This window comes from Herpailurus yagouaroundi, unplaced genomic scaffold (assembly GCF_014898765.1).
Source record: "Herpailurus yagouaroundi ecotype Mexico unplaced genomic scaffold, PumYag 184, whole genome shotgun sequence".
In the NCBI taxonomy this organism is placed as follows: domain Eukaryota; kingdom Metazoa; phylum Chordata; class Mammalia; order Carnivora; family Felidae; genus Herpailurus; species Herpailurus yagouaroundi.
In genome coordinates, this window is record NW_024412415.1 from 17,325,824 (window position 1) to 17,348,039 (window position 22,216).

A 22,216-nucleotide genomic window follows, 5' to 3' on the forward strand; every position below is an offset into this window, starting at 1 on the left:
AGTGGTGAAATAAAAATATGCAATAATCATCAATTAGTTTTTAGGTAATTACGTTTAAATGAGGTGAATATTCCATTAAAATAAAATTCAAACAATAAAACAAGTCAATCCTTAATCACTAAATCTGTTATCTGCTATAATTTATATATGCCTTCATTGGAATTCAGTCTCCATTTTTAATGATTTTCATCATAGATTCTTTTTTTTTCAGTTTTTTTAATGTTTATTTTATTCGAGAGAGAGAGAGAGAGAGAGAGAGAGAGAGAGAGAGAGCAGGGGAGGGGCAGAGAGCGAGAGAGAGAGAGACAGACAGACAGACATAATCCAAAGCAGGCTCCAGGCTCTAAGCTGTAATCACAGAGCCCGACGCAGGGCTTGAACTCACGAACCATGAGATCATGATCTGAGCTGAAGTCAGAAGCTTAACCAACTGAGCCACCCAGCTTCCCCTTTCATCATAGATTTTTTTTAAAATATGAAATTTATTGTCAAATTGGTTTCCATACAACACCCAGTGCTCATCCCAACAGGTGCCCTCCTCAATACCCATCACTCACCCTCTCTTCCCTCCCCCCCACCATCAACCCTCAGTTTGTTCTCAGTTTTTAAGAGTCTCTTATGGTTTGGCTCCCTCCCTCTCTAGCTTTTTTTTCCTTCCCCTCCCCCATGGTCTTCTGTTAAGTTTCTCAGGATCCACATAAGAGTGAAAACATATGGTATCTGTCTTTCTCCACGTGGATTCTTAAGTAGTCATTACAATTTCCCATTCAAATGTCCCTAACCTGCCCTCGAATAATCCAGACCCTCGATCTACCCCTACCATCAAAATGTTTTCAGACAGCTAAACAGACTGCTAGATCTCACCATTTTTACCAGGGTTAATTCATATTCTCCTAACAGTGAACCAGAATCCTCATATTTATTCCTGACTGCTGAAGGCTAACACCACACATCCACTGTCAACTATAACCTAAGGAGTAACAGTGATAAGGACTGGGTTCAGAAGACCTGGATTCAAGTTCTGGTCTATCAATACCTTTGCACAGTGAGAAAGCCACTTAAACATCTGAGCCTGTTCCATCTAAATAGTAGGGGTCATGTTACTACTTCCCTTGGAGTGTTACTGCCAATTAACACATTTAAAAACATTTTATAAAGCCCCTACAAAACAGAATTTATTTTTATCAATTCCAATAAATTTATTTTGAGTACATCCCAAACTTTCCAAATACTGTGAAAGATTCAAAAACTGGCCCATATCTGCACCAGCCACAAAAGCCCAGAGTAAACCATTAATGTCATCTAACTCTGAATTCAAACCTATCTTATGGATGAATAAAAGAACCCTCATATTCAAAATCATTCACCAGTAACTGGAATAGGCTTGACCCTACAATTTTAGTTCCCAAAAAATACTATTCTAGGAACTCTTCAATTATGGTTCTACAAGTGACAGATCATTTTAAATATAACTGCCCTCCAAATTGTCTTATCCACCTTGTTAAATTCAGTATCATTCTAGGCTAGCCAAACTATAATCTCATATCCTACATTTTTCCCCAAAGTATCTGCCAATTCCTCTTCAAACTTATTTAATAAAAGTGACACATGATTAGCACAACATGAATGAAAAGGCTTAATTAAAAAAAAAGTTCTGATTATCTGCAAATGAATACATATGTTTTTTACAATTGTACTATCATACCATTCCTATTTATAGGAAATCATAGTGCAGGCAAGAAACTTCACATTAAAATATTTACATCATTTTCTGTCAGGCCGATTATCTTCATCACAGAAAACTTTCTAATAAAGACATATTTCTAAACATATACGTCATTACCAGAAAATTACAATTGTCACCATAGCACATATTTCAGAAGGGTTTGTGCATTTCACGACTGAAGACCACTCTGAGCTGCGAATGCCCAGTCTTAAAGTTACCTTACCTGCTGAAGGTGTTGCTCTTATTACTTCAACCCCTTCTGGGAGATCAAGAGGTTGGCTATATACCAGTCTAGAACTCAGAATAAGTTTGCTAGCAGTTTGAAGATTGGCAATTGATGCAGAATGTGGCATGGGGCTCACACTAGGAGATGTTTCTGGAGAAGAGTCTACATTCTTCTGTCCAGGGACTGAAAGTAGACTCTCTGATGAAATACCTTCTGAAGCTTTAGCTTTGAAAATAAATTATGAAATATGTTACTATCATCACTATATACATTAGCTAGAATAATACGTTGTTATCATTTAAGAAACATGGTTTTTTTAAAAGTGCTTTGGAGACAAGGCCAATTTTTAGACTTTTACTCAGTTACCCTGACAGATTTTTAACTATTTTACTATCACCAACTCCATCACACAGACAGACTTACTCACATGTAAAAGCTAGAAAAAAACCTCAAGTTATCTAGTCCAATGTTTTCAACCTTTAAAAAATATCACAAGCTTGAGGTGGAACTTATTAACTTGCAGATTCCTGGGCCTCACCACACAAAGAATGATTCAGTTGTTTTGGGGTAGACCACAAAAATCTGTATTAATAAGCATCCCAGGTGTTTCTGAAACATAGCATCATGAATCAAACTTTGAGAAATAACAAGGTATTACCTCACATAGTAGATGAAAGAACTTAGGTTTGGAGAGCATAATGACTTTCCTAAAGCCATATAATTAGCTAGGAGCAAAGAAGACACTAAAACACCAGCCTCTTGACTACCAAGTGTTGCAACAAGATGATTTCAGAAACAAACACAAAAAATAAAGTTCTAAGCAATTTTAAGACATTATTAGTTGACTAGCTTTGTAAGGGATATTGACCTTGATCTTCTTCCCAAGAGTTTCCAGCTTTTACATTAGAATGGAATATAAATCTCTAAGCAGATTCAGTTATCTGTGCCTCTGATACATGGGAGGGACACTCTGAATTGCATTTATTTATTTGTGTGCTTGTCTACTCCAATTAGACTATGACTTTATCAAGGGCAAGGATGATGCTTGCTTTGTATATTAATTGTAGATTAATAAGAGATGGTAAGTAATCCCCTTTTGCTTCTGGTGGATGGCAAATGTATCCATCTACTTTAGAATGGCAGACCACTAGATGAGAAAAATAAAAACATTGTCCATAAAAGAGAATGAGACTACAAACTTGCATCAGTATTCAGCAGAAAAAAAGCACTACTCCTAGCTCTACCACTAACTAGATATGTTTCCTCACACAAGGCACCTAACCATCTCTGGTTATTTTCTCATCTGCAAAATAAGGTTGAACTATATTATTCCTCTTCCTGTAAACCAGGCAATTTTCTAATGTATATCTCATGCTAAGAAAGAAAATAAGAGCAAGAAAAAAAAAAACAAAGGCTGTAGAGCCAGAAAACCTGATTTTGAAACTTGGTCCTATGATAAGCTAGACATGGGACTTGGTCAAGTTACTTAATATTATTCCATTACTACACTGGGGATAATATCTATCTCACACATATAAAGTATTTATCTATCTTAGTGCCTGGCACTTGAAAGGTAGTAAACCTGTTCCTTCCCCATCTAAATTTAAAGCCCATAATTTCATTCTCTGCCAGGATTTTCAACATACTGATATAGTCAAGTATAAGCTGTGAATGACAATATATACTATATTAAATCTCTTGTGAACGTTAGAACCAAAAGATAGAAGATGCTTCCTGTCATAGTTGAAGGGAGCATATTATTTGTTTGCCTCTACTGTAATCTTATTTGTGACCTTCTACTACTATTAGAAACAGAGTAAGCAAGCAACTCTATACTAGCCCTGGCTTTAGGGGAATAGCAGTGGGAACACTTCCCTCATAAGCAGTGGGGACAGAAGGTATCACATTCTTCCTGTCCTACCACAAGGATCTGTTACTACCTCTATTAATCTCTTTAGAACCATTCCTGGTTCTGTGTCCAACTCCAGTGTGTTAAAAATTCTCTTCCTGACAAGTTGGTTTAAGATCACTCTATTCTTCCATTTTTGTGAAACAATATGTAACACCAAGAATTAACTTCAGAACTTTCTTTTGAAAGAACTTTTGGATTCCTGCTGCCTCAAAATGATTAGGCTCAACTGGGCACAAGTAAAGTTTCTATCAAATCATTTGGCTTTTCTAACACTAGTTCATGGCCCAGTTAGAACAGCTATTTACAGTTATATGATAATGTGAATTACAAAGGGAATGAAAAAATATATATTAGTTGACTTGTATTTTAAATGTTTAATGTGTATAAAATCAGCTGAATAATATAACCACCAGAAAAAAATAAAATCTTTTAAAAACTCTTAAGTATTCCAGGGGCGCCTGGGTGGCTCAGTCGGTTAAGTGTCCGACTTCGGCTCAGGTCACGATCTCGCAGTCTGAGTTCGAGCTCAGGTCACGATCTCGCGTCAGGCTCTGGGCTGACGGCTCAGAGCCTGGAGCCTGCTTCCGATTCTGTGTCTCCCTCTCTCTCTGCCCCTCCCCCGTTCATGCTCTGTCTCTCTCTGTCTCAAAAATAAATAAACGTTAAAAAAAATTAAAAAAAAAAAAAAACCTCGTAAGTATTCTGAGTTAACCAGTTTAAAGCAGCTACAGTTTGGTATGGCTATCTGTGCAGTTCATTTTAACAATGATCTCTCAAAAAGTAAAAGTCTGTTGTAAAAGAAAGATCCATGATCAATTTCTTTGCTTCATACTACAGATTTTCTAATATGCTATGAAATTAACATGAATGTGTACAGCAAAACCATGGCTAAAATAATGTATTGTTGGATTTCTTAACATTCTACACAGTTCTACGTATGAGCTTCAGATGTTCCATCATGTTTTTATAAATAGAAAATCTGCTTCTCAGAGTGATGCTAAAGCTAATGTATACTGTGTGTGCAGTGTGTATTAATCCACAGAAAAGCACAATATTAATTCTTTGGTAAAAACAGATTTATAGAAACAGTATCTAGAACAGTACCTAGAACAATTCAATAAATATTAACTGAAAAAAATAAATTGATCAAACTTTTAAAATAGATGTCTAACACACCCATGACTGGTTTGTTTTTATATTAACCTGTTTCATCAATTATGTATGATCTTGTAATTAAAATCTTGGCATATCCATACTTCAATCCAGCAACTCAATTTATAGCTCACTGGATCTTCATTTTAAAGAATTAATCAACCTAAAACATTCAGTAAAATGAATTCACTTCATATCATCTCTGCATACAATTATAATACAATTACTTACCTAAACATGCCTGTACAGATTTAAGATGAAGGTGCCACATATGGAGAATAGAGTAATTATTGCTGTCCTTTTCAATTACTACTAGAAAGAACTTTTCTGAAAACGGCGGTGGACGATACCCTATTGTTCAAAGGAAAAGTTTGTTTAAGTTATTTTTCTATTGGGTTAAAAGAAAGATACTTTTTAAAAACATCTCTTGATATATATACAAGTTAGGAAGAAGATGGCAGAACGGATATTTAGGAGCAATTATATTTCATTTTTATGTCAAAAGTTAGGTAGCTGTCAAAGACTAATGAGGCTATGTCAAAAGTACACAAAAGCCAATATGAAGGTATACCTATTGGTCAAAGATGGACAATTTGAGCATCAAAGAATAAGTGAATGTAATTTATTAGAACATATTGACTATAGAGAAAACCATGAGTTTATAAAAATACCAAAAGAGAAAGAAAGGGCACATAAGAGAAAAAGGAAAGGAAGGGCAAGAAAAAACAAAAGGAATGGAAGGAAGAGAAACGGGGGGAGAGAGGGAGGCAGAGAGAGGGAGGGAAGGAGAGAGAGAAAAGAAGAAAGACAGAGAGCAAAAGGGGAAGAGAGTATGCAAGAGCATAGTCAGCTTCACTCGTGCCCCTCACAGTAACTGGGGCATTAACTCCTCATTTGGAAAATTGAAGTAACATTTATCTTGATTTTCCTATATGAAAATAGCATTAAAAAAATTAAAGTCATGGGGAGGGGCAGTAGTGGTGATATAGAAAAGACTGTTTAGAAATTTCATGCATTTTTTTATGATAAGGCATTGTGGAAGTAATTTTCCCTGTTGACAATTTTATTTTTCATATACGAAAATGAGATCTACACAGAACAAAAACTTTTTATATTTTTTCTTCTAATGTAGTTAACATATAATATTACACTAGTTTCAGGCGTACAATATACTGATTGAACAACGCTATATATACTCCGTGCTCATCAAAATAAGCATACTATTAATCCTTTTACCTATTTCACCAATCCTCCCACCTACCTCCTCTCTAGTAACCATCATTTTCTATAGATAAGAGTTTGTTTTTTGGTTTGCCTCTTTTTTTCCCTTTGTTAGTTTGTTTCTTAAATTCCAGTTATGAGTGAAATCACATGTTATTTGTCTTTCTCTCACTGGCTTATTTCACTTAGCACCATACTCCCTAGTGCCAACCATATTGCTGGAAATAGCAAGATTTCATTCTTTTTCATGATTGAAAAATATTCTATTGTGTGTGTGTGTATGTGTGTATGTATGTGTGTATATACATACATACACATACCACATCCTCTTTATCCACTCATCTATCAATGGACATCTGGGTTGCTTCCATATTTTGGCTATTGTAAATAATGCTGCGATAAACATAGGGGTGCATATATCCTTTTGAATCAGTGTTTTCATATTCTTTCTGTAAATACTCAGTAGTATGATTATTGCATCATAGGCTAGCTCTGTTTTTAATTTTTTGAGGAACTTTCATATTTTTTCCACAGTGGCTCTGCCAGTTTACATTCCCACTAACAATGCATGAGGGTTCCTTTTTCTCCACAACCTTGCCAACACTTGTTATTTCTTGTATTTTAGATTTTAGCCATTTTGACAGGTGTGAGGTGATATTATGGTTTTGATTTGCATTTCCTTGCTTATGAGTGATATTGAGCAAAAACTGTCTTTAAAAATGAAAACCCAGGGCACCTGGGTGTCTCAGTCAGTTGAGCATCTGACTCTTGATTTTAGCTCAGGTCATGATCCCAGGGTTGTGGGACACAGCCCTGTGTCAGGCTTCACACTAAGCATAGAGCCTGGCTAAGATTCTCTCCCTTTCTCTCTCTCTCTCTCTCTAAAATAAAATAAAAAAGAAAGAAAGAAAATCCATAATGACAACTCACTGACATTCAATGACAACTCAACGAGCACTGCTAGAGCTCTAATCGTGGTCTCTAAATACCACACCTCATTAAAAAGAACAGTTTGGAGGGATGACTCCATTTTTGCAAAGGATATCTGTAACCTGAGCTTAGGATGATTTACGGTGCCTGAAAGAAAGTAAACTAGCAAGAACAATGAGATTGTGTCAAAAGGACTCAGGACAAACTTGGACCAACTTGAACCAAACAACATCATATTCATCAGTAATACCTGCTGATAACTTGGGCACAAACTCCTTCCTCTGAAATTGCCAATTAAAGGGAAGGAGCTAAATACTTACCCTACATTTCCTAAAAATAACTCTGTATTTCAAAATAACCAAATAGCTTCAGTTGATAAGGGAAAGCTTTTCTTTACAAATACTTTCCAGATAATAAATGAAAACTGATAAGATTAGGAAAACATAATTTTGCAATCCTTAATGAAATAATGGAGTAAAAAACATTAATGGAAGAAACCATGATATAGTAGACAGGGTGTCTGGGTGGCTCAGTTGGCTGAATGTCCAACTCTTGCTTTTGGCTCAGGACATGATCTCACAGTTCATAGGATTGAGCCCTGCACTGGGCTCTGCATTGAGAGCACAGTGCATGCTTGGGAGACTTCTTCTCTCGCTGCCTGCCCCTCCCCTGCTCGTTCAGGCACTCTCTCTCAAAATAAATAAATATACATTTTTTAAAAAGAAAAAGAGGGACACCTGGGTGGCTCAGTCGGTTGGGTGACCGACTTCGACTCAGGTCATGATCTCGCAGTTCGTGGGTTCGAGCCCCATGTCAGGCTCTGTGCTGAATGCTTGCTCAGAGCCTGGAGCCTGCTTAGGATTCCGTGTCTCCTTCTGTCTCTACCCCTCCCCCACTTGTGCTCTGTCTCACTTTGTCTCTCAAAAATAAATAAATGTAAAAAGAAATTTAAAAAAAAGAAAAAGAAACCATGATATAGCAGATTGCTGGCAAATATTACACTGGAATCACCTATCATATGAATCTTCTGCATCTTAGCATCACTAAAAATGAGACATCCTAAGTGATGTTCTTTCTTATGTCCTTCTATAAAGGACACAGCTTCACCTAGGAAGTTGAACCTGGATCTAATCAAATCTACAGAGGTAATTTGTACTTTACAGGAGAAAGTTTGAATGACACCGCAAGTAACTACTTAGAGAAATTGCTATAAAATAACTTTCTCTACATCAAGTAGCATAATGGGAGTATAAATGGGGGGGGGGGGGGTCACGTTAGTTTAAAAGACTCTCAAAAATGAAATACAATGTGTGAACTTTGTTTGGATACAGATCCAAACAAATTAAAAAATAAATTTTGACATTTTTGAGACAACTGAATCAAGTTAACATGGGCTAGGTATTACACAATTCTGAGGAATTTTGTTATTTATCAATGTGATAAAAGCACTCATGTAAAAAGGTCATTTTTAGAAATGCATATGGAAGTACACAGGAGTGAAACAATATGATGACTAGGTTTGTTTTAAAATGTTTCAAGGGGCACCTCGGTGGCTCAGTCCAAGTATCCAACTCTTGATTTCGGCTCAGGTCATGATCTCACGGTTTCTGAGTTCAAGCCCCATTGGGCTCTGCACTGACAGCAGGGAGCCTGCTAGGGATCCTCTCTCTCCATCTCTCCCTACCCCTCCTCTGCTTGTGTGCTCGCTCGCTCTCTCTCTCTCTCTCTCTCTCTCTCTCTCAAAACAAATAAATAAAACTTATAAAAATACAATAAAATAAAATATTCAGGAACAAAGGAAAAGAAAATAAGATAGGTAAAGCAAGTGCAACAAAATCTTAAAATCTTTAGACTATGCACTCTACTTTTGTCTGTAATAGGCATTTTTCTTAATTAAAAGAAATTAAATTTTAATTAAAACTTAGAAAGTACAAAATAAGGTAGGGGCAGGAAAAAAAGAAAGTCTACCTATTAAGTCTTTTAAGAAAATAGCTTCAAAATAAAGAAGAATGTCAAAGAAATTTTGTACAACATCTAAAGGAAAACCAAGAAAGTCATTGGGAAATCCTTTGGCATAATTTTGCAATGACATAAAGAAATGTCAAAAGAGGGAAATAAAATATTTTTAAATTTAAGTCTTTCAATTAAAAATATTATAATAAAATACTTTCTATAAGCATTTTCTAGTAGACTGGCATGAATTTCTTGTTAGAAGTAGAACGATAAACAGTACCTAGGTCTGTTGGAAAGCATATAAAAGAGTTTCAATCTTTGTAAAGGTGAAATACTATGGAAAAGCACGTTTTAAATCCATAAAGCAGTAATTTTATGCCCTAGTGACAGTGAAATAAAACAACGTGACAACTAATAACTTTATCAAGAAGAAAAGTATTCAAATAAAAAGCAAAATACATAAAAGGAAAAAAATTACTAGTAAGCAGTGAAGATATGTTTAAGGTAAGCCTCATAGAAGATAAAAATTCATTCTTTCTTATTTTTCACTAAAGAAAAGGCACTTAACTGTATAAATTTGGTAGAAATACTGTACTGAAATATCTATATATACTTCTGTGATACAAGCTATACCAAGAAAATTAAATATGTCCATTTAGATACTTACAATCTATAACCAAATGAGATAAAACATCTGGAAACCTTTTGTAAACTAAAAGAATGTTCATCATATAAAATGCATTCTTAAAGTAGAATATGTCTTTCCTTCTTTCAAAAAGAAAGCATTCTATTTGTTCTATGTTCAAATACGTTCTACATTCAAAGAGAACATGACTGTTTTATAATTACAAAGTTCTGACTTTTAAAAGAAACATTTTAAGCTAAATAATAAAGTTTCAACTAAACATCATATGGGGTCTATTCCTGAAAGCTCTTATGGAAAACTACTTTCTTCCGAAACACAAAAACAAATATAACACATCAGAGCGGGAAATTATGAGGTGGTACCTTTAATTCCCAGTGTATCTGAGGTTCCTGATATAGCATACAAAACAATGTCTTATATTCTATATTCATCAATGGTCTCTAGCAATTTATTGGGGACTTTTAAAAACTTACACTAAGGGGCTCCTGGGTGGCTCAGTCGGTTAAGGGTCCAAATTTGGCTCAGGTCGTGATCTCACCATTCGTGAGTTTGAGCCCTGCATCGGCCTGTATGCTGACAGATGAGAGCCTGGAGTCTGCTTCAGATTCTGTGTCTCCCTCTCTCTCTGTCCCTCCCCTGCTCATACTCTGTGTCTTTCTCTCTCTCAAAAATAAATAAACATTAAAAAATTAAAAAAAAATACTTACACTAAAATTAAATGGTTTGCTTAAGACACCACAGGGAACTTACTACCAATCAAAACAATTTACTTGCAGAATTGAACAATTAAAATTACTTTTTAAAACAGTTAAGCTAGGTTTCATAACTAACATTTTCTTGGCAAAATCTAGGTCATCAATGAAACTATCTTTAAAAATGTAATTTTCACTCACATGCCTTCTTCACAAACAAGCAATTTTTACAGAATCACATGGTATTATTTACTAAAAATTATGAATGATGACTTTTGATATAAAGATCCACACTCAATATAAATTTGGAGATTTTTTTAAATATTAAGGTATCAAAGTCAAGACTATTTTTTAAAAGTACCTTGTGATGGCTGAAAAAATATTTCTGTTTCCTTTTTCTCCATATCTTCCTTATGTGGTTTGTATCCTATAATGAAGTCTTCTTGAAACACATGAAGCAACTGTGTATTTGAGCCACACTACAAATATGAAAAAAAAAATGAAGTTTTATCATTGAAATTCCCTATCTTCCACCCCTCATCTCCTAAGAACACTAATGTATAAGAAATAAATCTAACAATTTCTATTCCTTATTAACTAATGAATTAGAAAGGAAAAAGCAACAGGAAAAAAATCATTAAATCACCTGGGCAGAGAAAATTGCTTTAAAAGATGCTACAGCCCATAGCAGAATTGAATAATAAAAAGAAATGAACAGATCTGCTTCTGAATACACACACACAACCATAAGTGATCTATACAATTGGGAACTCAAAAATATCAGGTCTTGTGACTGGCTGCAGAAGGCTATGCTGACTATGTAATAAGGTAACTGGTACAGAATTCACTTGGTTTTCCTAATTCCACTTGAGAACCCAAATAAATCCTCAAAGCATTCCCAGTCTGTCTAGAGGGAATTATGAGGGGCCCTATAACAGGCAGCTGAGTGACACATCTCTGGATTAATGTAGCTACATGTAGGTAACTAGGATTTCTAAAAGGAGGGATGACACATCACTGTGAGCTGCTACTGCTATGCTAAACGTGGTTTTGAACAATACAGAAAAAAAGATAAAAATAATGACAAATGGCTCCTTATAATCACAAAAGTGAGCTGAAATTCAAGGAAAGACTAAATCCAAACAAAATCTTATTATGTAAGTGTGTCAAGATAATTAGATGACTACGCCACAGATTTCAAGGAAGGAATGAATCTTCCTTGTGGGCTAAATCTTACAGAATAAAGGAAATCAACCTCCTTGCAAAGTACACAGAAATAAAAGAACTGTAAGATTAGGCTGACCCACAGAATTTTTATGAAAGTTATATAGTATTTTTATGTCTCTCCAGATAGAAACCAAAAATCCCTTCACATTTATAATAAAAACAAAAGGTAACCGCCCCAAAGGAAAAAAAATAAATGAAAAGGGAAGGGTGACGTCTTCATGGATACAAAAATCATACAGCACATTGGGCCCACACCTAGAATGAGTTTTAAACTTTGTAATTTATAAGCCTAAGCCATTTATCAGTGCTTGCTGTTTAGCAGCCATTGTGTTAAAGATAACCACAACTAGAGGGGAAAAAATCTTGAACAGGTATGAAGTAAAAAGCATAATGCTAAGTGAGAGTGGCCCCCGAAGAGAAGGAGCTAAAGTGGGAGATGACTTTAACACCCAGTCCTTTAAAAATTAAGACCTTTATGGGAATGAAGACAATCCACTCTTCTCCTATACCTCTATGGAGGAGAGAAAAAGGAAATCACAGGTTAAGGACCTCCTTGAAGGCATTAGTAATTTGAGTCTGGCAGCCACATTTCTGTTGCCAAGAGCTGACATGATAGTTTCTCTTCATTGCTGGAAATTATTACATTTTCCCCAACAGAATATGCAAGGCATCATGGAAAAAATAACAACATAACTATATTTTTAAATATGATTAGCTCATTCCTCATTTCCTTGTTTGAAAATATTGCTAACTTCTGCACCAAAAAAATCTTTTTTTTTCCCTATTTAGAATGAATATATTAGTTCTATCCCTTAGTCCATCAACATGATCCTGAAGAAACAAATATCCTAAGGGCTAGAAAGGAATTTACAAAGTGGCTGTAGGGAGAAGGGTTCTCCCTCTTTCTAGATAGCAGCTGGGAAGAACAGTGACTACACAAAAGACTGTGATTAGAAAGTACATGTATACTTTCATCTGCATTCTACTGGATATAAAATATCTAACATTCAGCCTAACAAGGCCAACACTCTAAAGCTGAAACTATCAACTGAGCTGAAATGAGTAATAATATAAAGAGAAACCACTAACCAAGCTCCTATGCAGCTGTACTGTATTTTCCTTCATGGTTTCCCTCACTCAATCAAATGACCTTTAAATAGGAAATAGGGCTACAGGTACAATTCAACTGGAGAGTAATTCCTAAATCATTAGATTTTCATTATGGAAATCAAGAGAAGCTGGCTACATTTAGTACTAAACAAGAAAATTACTCTGAGAATGAAATAGACGCAAATAAAGCATTCTGGGATGAAGTATATTAATATCCCCAATTCACAAGCATGTTTTTACTTGGTTGGTTATTGCATCGAGTTCAATAATGCAGCCAGGTCGAGCAGTAGACTGTTGGCTCACAATATTAAACACTTCTCCAATAAGTTTCTGTAAACAAAAAACACAAAATGTTAATGATCAACAATGCATGAATCTGTCAATATGATATAGCATCTCAGACATTGAGGGATCCTCTAAATATTCACTTACTGACAATGGCAATTCATACATTCAAAGAAATATTTCAAACTTCTATATTCAATCTTATTCTCATGTTTAACATTAACAAACCAATTAGAAAAATCTATAGTGTTTACCTAAATAGTGCTTAACTTCAAGGCATCTAGTTCTTTCAACATGTCTCATTTTGCTGTCTTAAAGCTTCAAGACGGACATGGCTGAGGGTCTGGCCCAATGCCCATGTGTATGGTTTGCAGATCTGCAATACCATTTAAAGTCTGGGGGCACCTGGGTGGCTCAGTAGGTTGAGCATCTGACTCTCGATTTTGACTCAGGTCATGATCCCAGGGTCACTGAATCAAGCCCCATGTCTGGCCCCACACTAGGCATGAAGACTACATGGGATACTCTCCCTCTCCCTCTCTCTCTCTCTCTGCTCCTCCCCTGCTCTCTCTCAGTCTCTCTCTCGAAATAAATAAATAAATAAATAAATAAATAAATAAATAAATAAATATTTTTAAAAATTAGGAGCACCTGAATGGCTCAGTCGGTTCAGTGTCCGACTTTGGCTCAGATCATGATCTCAGTTTGTGAGTTCGAGCCCCACAACAGGCTCTCTGCTATCAGCACGGAACCTGCTTCTGATCCTCCATCCCCCCCCCTTTCTGCCCCTCCCCTGCTTGTTCTCTAAAAATAAATAAATTTTTAAAAACTTAAAAAAAATAAAAGTACAATTCTGCCAGCTAGAAGGTAAGGGCAATGGCTGAGAAGTGAGACTCTGCCTTGAGATGAGGATGTTCGAACTAACACAGGAAGCCTAACTTTGGACCCCCAAACTCCAAAACCCTTATGCTGAAAAAAACAGTCCCTTTTCCCTTCTTCCAATCAGGCTTCTCTTGCATAAAAACCTTTCAGTAACTTCACCTGAAGCAGTTGCCTCACAAGGAACTGCCCCATCTCCTTAGTATCAATCACCTCTATTACTTCTTACCACCTCCAGGCCACGAAGAGGGGTTAGATCCCAGCTTAGCCTAGGGGCATTTATACAAGATTGGCTCTGGGAAAACAGCACATACTCTGGAGCTGTAGGATCTTTCTTGTCAGCAGGATTCCAGAAACCATGTATGGGAACAGATTCTAGGGTTATTAGACCACGGAGGACAAGATACGTGGTGGTTGGGTAGGGCTGAATTTATTGTTAGAAGTACCTTCACCCAAGATTCAGTATTAAAAGTGTTAGCTCAGACACCTGCAAGTGGTGTTAACAGTCGGCTGGGTTTGTTCACTGAAATCTGGATGCCTACAGGTGGTGAGGTTAAAACACGGGAATATCTCTAATACACCATGAATCTTTGCTACTCAAGTGTGGTCAATGGACCAGCAACGATAGCAGCATCCAGAATCTTTTTATAAATGCAACTCTCAGGCTCTGAAGTGAATATATCTGCATTTTAATCTCATGTACAATCTCTAGATGATTTGTGTACATGCTGAAGTTTAATAAATACTGACGTAAACCAACAGTTCTCAGCCTTGGCTGCTCACTGAATCACCTGAGGAACTTTAACAACCATTGATACTTAGGTCCCACGCACAGATTGATGTATTGGTCTAGGGTACAATCTGAGCATCAGGCATTTTATAAGCTCCTCAGGTGCTTCTGACATGCAGCCAAGGCTGTAATCCCCTGGTAGGGATACCCATTCCAGCTAAGGATTTGCCTTGCCTGCAAACAACTCTTCTCCTGGCACTATAACTAATGGCCTTAACAAATGCCTTATTTAACACTACAGGATCCTACCCCACCTCCAACAAAGGAACCCATTTTACGCAGAAGATAGAACCAGAATTAGGATAAAGTGAGTGAAAATACTCACCCTGGATACAAAATTTAAGAGGGGGTGCCAAAAACTCAATAATCAAGATAAATAATATCTTAAATGATTTTTAAATCAAAATCAATGCAAAAAAACTCAAAATGAATCAAATATCAAAATTTTTTTTCAACATTTTTTATTTATTTTTGGGACAGAGAAAGACAGAGCATGAACGGGGGAGGGGCAGAGAGAGAGGGAGACAGAGAATCGGAAACAGGCTCCAGGCTCTGAGCCATCAGCCCAGAGCCTGACGCGGGGCTCGAACTCCCGGACCGCGAGATCGTGACCTGGCTGAAGTCGGACGCTCAACCAACTGCGCCACCCAGGCGCCCCTCAAATATCAAAATTTTAAATACAGCATTCAACAGTGTCATGAGGTGTCTGACTGGCTCAGTCAGAAAAGCGTGCAACCATCTCTTCATCTTGGGGTCATGAGTTCATGCCCCACATTAGGTGTAGAGATTACTTTAAAAAAAAAAAAGTGTCTTGATGAGCCATATTAGAGCCTGAGATAAAAGCAAAACTTCACACACATGTTTTTATGTATTTTTTAAATGGTTAATTTTTTTCTAGAACATTAAGGTGGTTGAAAACTACTGAAAAGTAGGTACATTAAAATTCACATTATTTTAAATTTAAATTTATTTATCCCAAAAGAATATTATTTTATTTTCCTGGCTTTAATGGCAGCAAACTTATCAATTTTTTTAAAATCTACTTTTTGCTTATCTTGTTTTCAAAACAGACAAGTTATTTGATAGTCTCTTGACCAAAAGACAATCTTCAATGATTTTTAATTAACTTCAACTTACTGAAACTTCTTTTGCAGGACAATTTGTGACCAGTATTATTTTCTTTAAGTTTTCAAGTACATTTCCAAATGTGAGTAAGACTGCTCTAAGCAAAATTTGTGAGTCAGTTTTAGAAGATCCAATCAACAATGTTGATTTTATATTATAAATTATGAACACTGCATGACACTTAAAACTATTTCAGACAAAATTTCCCTAAGTCTTAAACTATCAAAACATATATGAGCCAAGCATTTTGTAAACAAGATTATCTATATAATGTAACTTTTCTCCAGTTAAAACTTCAAGATCTAAAGCACTTGAGTTAAGTTTCATACCTCCATTTTGAACGTGAAATTAGTATTTGCACTAATTTGTACTGTGGTAGTCAAAATAATGGCCCCCCAAAATGTCCACATCCTAATTCCCAGAACGCATGAATATGTTACTTTACATGACAAAAGAGATTTTGTAGGTGTCATTAAATTGAGGATCTGGAGATGAGGACATGATCTTGAATTAGAGGTAGAAGGGCCCACTATAACCATAATGGTCCTTATGAGAGGGAGGAAGTGTGGTCAGATTCAGAGAAAGATGTGACAGAAGCAGCAAAGGCCAGAGAAAGAGAGATTTGAAGATGCTACGCTCCTAACTTTAAAAAGGAGGAAGGAGCCATGAGCCAGGAGATGCAGGGGCCTCTAGAAGCTGGAAAGAGCAAGAAAAAGGATTCTCCTCTAGAACCTCCAGAGGGAATATGGCCCTGCCAACACCTGGGTTTTAGGATGTCTGACCTCCAAAACTGTAAGATAATAAAAGTATTGTTTTAAAACCACCGATTTGATGGTAGTTATTTGTTGTATCAGCAGTCAGAAACTAAGAAAGAATCCCACAATCTCCTTAATTTTTACTTGATAGGCTCTTTTTCCAATAATAACACATCTGTTAACTCATACATTTTTTTAAAGTTTATTTTGAAAGACAGAGACAGACAGAACGAGCGTGGGAGGGAAAGAGAGAATCCTAAGTAGGTTCCCCACTCAGAATGGAGCTGTATGTGGGGATCAAATTCACAAACCACAAGATCATGACCTGAGTTGAAATCAAGAGTCACTTAACTGAGCCATCTAGGTGCCCCTCATACATTTCTAGTTTGTCCCTTTTCTAAAATTCATTTTCAGGTTCAGGAACTATATTCATACCTCTCATTTACACTCATCAAGCATACTTTCAAAGTTACTTTCTCTTATTATATCTGACAAATCTCAGTTGAAAACTGGATTAGCAAAGAAGTAAATTTTGATCAGATTATTGAAGTGTTTGCTTTGTTAAAGCCAGAAAGGTAAGAGTATAATAAATTGTTTGGGGCATAAATAAAATATTTAAACTGAAAATAATATTGTGAATTTCACTATACTTACTTCCAACTTTCAATACTTTTCAACTACTTTAATGTTCTGGGAAAAAATTAACCATTGAAAAATTACAGAAACGTTTATAGAGTGCACATTCTTCCTTTTGCCCCAGGCTCCAACGAGGCTCATCATGGTACCGTAGGATTTGTCTTTATTTAAAAATTTTGTCATTCTGTTCATCATTGATTTTTTTCGCATTAAAATACAGCACTAAAACCACATGATCTAGTAATTCCACTATGGGTATCTACTCAATGAAAATGAGAATGCTAACATTTGGGCCACTCCACCAGGTTTAAAAAGAAAAAAAAAAAAAAGGCAAACACCCAAGGTGCTGACAAAAGTGTAAGGGAACGTGGAATTTGGTGGTGTGAGGAGACTGCAATTCTCAAATTTAGGCTCTGTGACTATCTATGGAAGCAGGGGTTACGACAGCTTTCCTTTTCCCTGATTTCTCTGCTGTGATGAGGACTGATAGTAGGACAACATCAATTCAGGTCCCAAGTAGGAATGCAAGTACATTACATCATTACACATTGCATCATTACACAATGATACAATGCCAAACCAGAATTTGTGTTTCCCCGGTGCTGGAGATAAAAGTTTCTTCATCTAAATAAAGAATAGCAATAGATGCTAAAGGGCATCTTTGCTGGCTATTCTTTATCTGCATCTAAACCTTGGTGTATTCTCCACCCTTGCCTGCCTTATTCTGTGCTCCTAGAGGTTGACTTCAGGACCGTATCACCTAGTTCCCAACCCCGCTTCAGCTTCAGGCTGAATTCGGTCAATGGGAGGGACCGGTCAGAGACTGCAGAGAAAAGAGAAAGAGAAGTTGGGGCATTTATCCCCCTTGCTCCCCCACAGTTCTGGCAGTAGCTGTGTTCCTGTGTGGCCACCTCTCCCAACAGGCAGCTCCTTTTCCACGGCGTTAGCTCTCACCAGGCTTTGGTACACTGTTATTGCTCTTCTTATCCCTTCAGGCATAGAGATACATTTTTCTATTGCCACTGCAAAAAATTACCACACACTTCATAGCTTAAAGCAACACAACTGTAATATCTTACAGTTCTGTAGGCCAGAAGTCTGACAGGGGTCTCGTTGAACATCAACTTGCCAGCAGGGCTGCATTCCTTTCTGGAAGCTCTAGGGGAGAGTTCGATTTCCTTGCCTTTTCCAACTTCTAGAGGTTATCCCTATTCTTTGGCTCATGGCCCCCTCTCTCCTTCCCCAAAACCAGTAATATCATCTCTCCGACCATTCTTCTTTTGTCACATCTCTCTCTGACCACAGCCAAGAAAGGTTCTCATGCTTTCAAGGACTCATGAGACTGGGCCTACCAAAATAATCCAGGATAATTTCCACATTTCAAGGTCCTTAATTTATTTACATCTGCAAAGTCTCTTTGGCCATGTGAGGTAACATATTTGCAGGTTCTGGGGATTAGCATGTGAACATCTTTGGGAACATCTTTACTACCACAGGGTAATAATGGCTTCATCCTGTTACCAGACTCTGAGTGCTTTATTATCACCATGTGCTCAGCTCTGTAAGGAGTTCTTTCATTAAACTCTCCTCAGTTAAACCTTTGTGTGTCATCTGTTTCCCACCTAGGCTCTGAGTGAATGACATAGAGACTAAAACAAAGTGGTACTGATTGTCTCTCCCTAAAAAAGTGCAACCCTTACCAATGTGTTCTTCTCCATAAAATGCAAAAGAAAGATCTTTGTGTAGCTTCTCCGACTTAGTATGGTCTTCCTTCTCAATTTAAATACTATGATCCCACAAAGAACATGAACAAGCAATTCAAAACAAAACACAACAGCCAATAAAAATATGAAAACCATTCAATTTCTGCAATAATAAAAAGTTCACAAATAAAAATAACTAGATACCAGTTCAAAATAGTGAAGATTTTGATAGAAGAAAGAAAAAGAGGATGGAGAAAACCTGTATCATATACTGCACTGATGAAGTACACATTGGTAGAACAGCTTCCCATTGTCTTCACAAGGTAATAAAACTCTTCAGTGTGATATTCATTAACTCATTCATCAACTCAACAAGTATCTAAAGAGTGCTTATCAGATATCAGGCACTGGGAATACAGCACTGCCTTATCTTACATTCAAAAGAAGACAAACAGCACACAAATACGAAAGTACACAAACTGTGAAATAGTACTAAGTGCCAAGGGGAAAATAAAGTGGTAGAGTGGACAGGAAGTAGTGGACAGGGGTGGTCTGGAAGGCCTCCCTTGACTAAAGACCTAAAGGAGGCAAGAACACAACCATGTGTTATCTGAGTGAAGAATATTCCAGGCAAGGAGAACAGTAAGTAAAAGACACTTAGATGAGAGAGTGTTGGCCATGTTCCAGGACCAGTAAAGAGACTGGTGTGGCTGAAGCCAACATGAAGTAGAGCAAAAGTAGAAAAACACAGTATCAGAGAAATGAAGGAAGGCAGGATAAGAGGTAAGAGGCAGACACTGTACAGTATTACAGATCACTGTAGACACTGGCTTAAAAGAGTGACATGATCCAAATTACACTTTAAAAATACCATTCTGACTTCTCTGTTGAGAACAGACTGTAAGAAAGCAGGGCATAATGGGAAGGTAACATCAGCAAATAGTGGAATAGGAAGTCTTAGACCACCTTCCCCCCACAGAGACACAGACTTAACAGTGAAAAAATTCAACATGCTTTCATGAAAAAAAAAACATTCAACAAACTATGAACAGAAAGAAACTACCTCCATATAATAAAAGACATATATGAAAAGCCCAAAGATAAGGTCATACTCAATGGGAAGAGACTGAGAGTTTTTTCTCTAAAATCAGGAACAAAGCAAGAATGCCCACTTTCACCACTACTACTCAACACAGACTGGAAGTTCTAGCCAGAACAATTAGACAAAAAATAAAAAATAAAAAGCAAAAAGTTAGAAAAGACATAAAATTATCTGTTTGCAGATGACATGATCTGTAGAAAACCTTAAAAATTCTACAAAAGAACTGTTAGAACTGAATTCAGCAAAGTTTTTTTATTCAAAAAATCAAGTCTGTTTCTATACATTAACAATGACAAATCCGAAAAGGGAATTAACAATCTCATTTAGTAGAGCATCAAAAAGGATAAAAAGGATAAAAAAAAATTAAGAAGAAACTGAAAAAAAGAGATGAAAGACTTATACACTGAAGGAGCACCCGGGTGGCTCAGTCAGTTGAATGTCTGACTCTCAATTTCAGCTCAGGTCATGATCTCATGGTTCAGGAGTTCAAGCCCCACATTGAGCTCTGCACTGATAGCACAGAGCCTGCTTGGGATTCTCTCTCCCTCTCTCTCTCTGCCTCGCCCCCACTCATGCTCTCTCAAAATAAATAAACTTAAGAAAAACTTATACACTGAAAACTACAGACCACTGCTAAGAAAAATAATAAAAGATATAAATAAATGGAAAGATATCTCATGCTGTGGATTATAAGACTTAATATTGTTGAAATGTCCATACTACCAGTCAACATATTCAATGGAATTCCTGACATATTTTGTAGAAATTGAAAAAAAAATCCTAAAATTCATGATAACATGGGGAAAGGATATTGGTTCTGTCAATGATTTCTTGGATATGACATCAAAAGCACAGGGAACAAAATAAAAAACACACTTAAAAACTTCTGCCTGTCAAGGGAAACAATCAACAGAGTAAAAAGGCAACCTACACAATCAAAGAATTAAGTAGAAATCATGCATCTGATAAAGGGTTAACATCCAGGATACATAACAACTTCTACAACTCAACAACAACAAAAAAGCCAAAATAGGCAAAAGACCTGAACAGACATACAAGTGGCCAATAAGCACAAGAAAAGGTACTCAACATCATGAATCATCAGGGAAATGCAAATCAAAACCACAATGAGGTATCACCTCATACCCATCAGAACAGCCACTATCAAAAGAATAGAAAATAAGTGTGGGAGTGGATGCAGAGAAGTTGGAACCCTTGTGCACTGCTTATGGGAATGTAAAATGGTGTACCACTATGTAAAACAGTAGGGAGGTTCTCATAAAATTAAAAACAGAATTACTGACTGATCCAGCAATCCTACTTCTGGGCATATACCCCCCAAAATTCAAAGCAGAATCACGAAGAGATATTTGCATATCTATGTTCATCACAGTGTTATTCACAAGAGTCAAAGAGACAGAGCAATCCAGATATCCATGACGGATGAAAGAATAAAGTATATACATACAATGGAATATTATGCAGCCTTTAAAAAGATCTTGTCACTTGCTACAATGTGGATAAACCTAGGGGACATTATACCAAGCAAAATAAGCCAATCACAAAAGGACAAATACTGTATTATACCATTCATATGAAGTGCCTAAAGTAGTGAATATCAGAGAAACAGAAAGTAGAAAGGTGGTTACCAAAGGCTGGTGGGAGAAGAGGGAAAAAGAATTAAAGTTTAAAGAATACTGAGTATCAGTATTGTAAGACAAACTTCTATCAAATCATCACAATGTACACTTTAAATATTTTATAATTTTATTTGTCAATTATACCTCAATAAAGCTGAAGAAAAAACACTTCGAAGTTCTAGAGTTGTAGAACAGTTCTAGTATCTGTTGAACAACAATGAATATACTTAACACTATGGAACTATACACTTAAAAATGGTAAATATGGTAAATTAAATGGGAGGGAGGAAAAAGAAAGCAGGGTGTAATCATAAATAAATATATTTTTTCCACAATCTAGCCTGTACCTTCCTATCCAATCTCATCTACTTCCGACAGCCATTTACATTCAATGCTATGGCTATAATAGGCATGGCATAATAAAATACTTATAGTTTATCATGCATTTTCTTATACTTCTTCTATTTTCTTATACTTATTATACCTGTTTCTTCTTAATGGCTGTT

General features: G+C 36.4%; 1 protein-coding gene across 4 annotated transcripts in view; it reads right to left on the minus strand.

Moving 5' to 3' along the window:
• DMXL2 (Dmx like 2) overlaps nucleotides 1–22,216 on the minus strand; it is a 154,992-nt gene that overhangs the window by 50,502 nt on the left and 82,274 nt on the right. For all 4 annotated transcript variants that reach the window (XM_040492692.1, XM_040492690.1, XM_040492691.1 and 1 more), the window contains exons 14-17: nucleotides 13,036–13,125; nucleotides 10,820–10,937; nucleotides 5,248–5,367; nucleotides 1,950–2,177 (exon numbers count right to left, since the gene is read on the minus strand). In XM_040492692.1, the coding sequence (XP_040348626.1) occupies nucleotides 1,950–2,177; nucleotides 5,248–5,367; nucleotides 10,820–10,937; nucleotides 13,036–13,125 (556 nt within the window). The remainder of the gene's footprint in view (nucleotides 1–1,949; nucleotides 2,178–5,247; nucleotides 5,368–10,819; nucleotides 10,938–13,035; nucleotides 13,126–22,216) is intronic.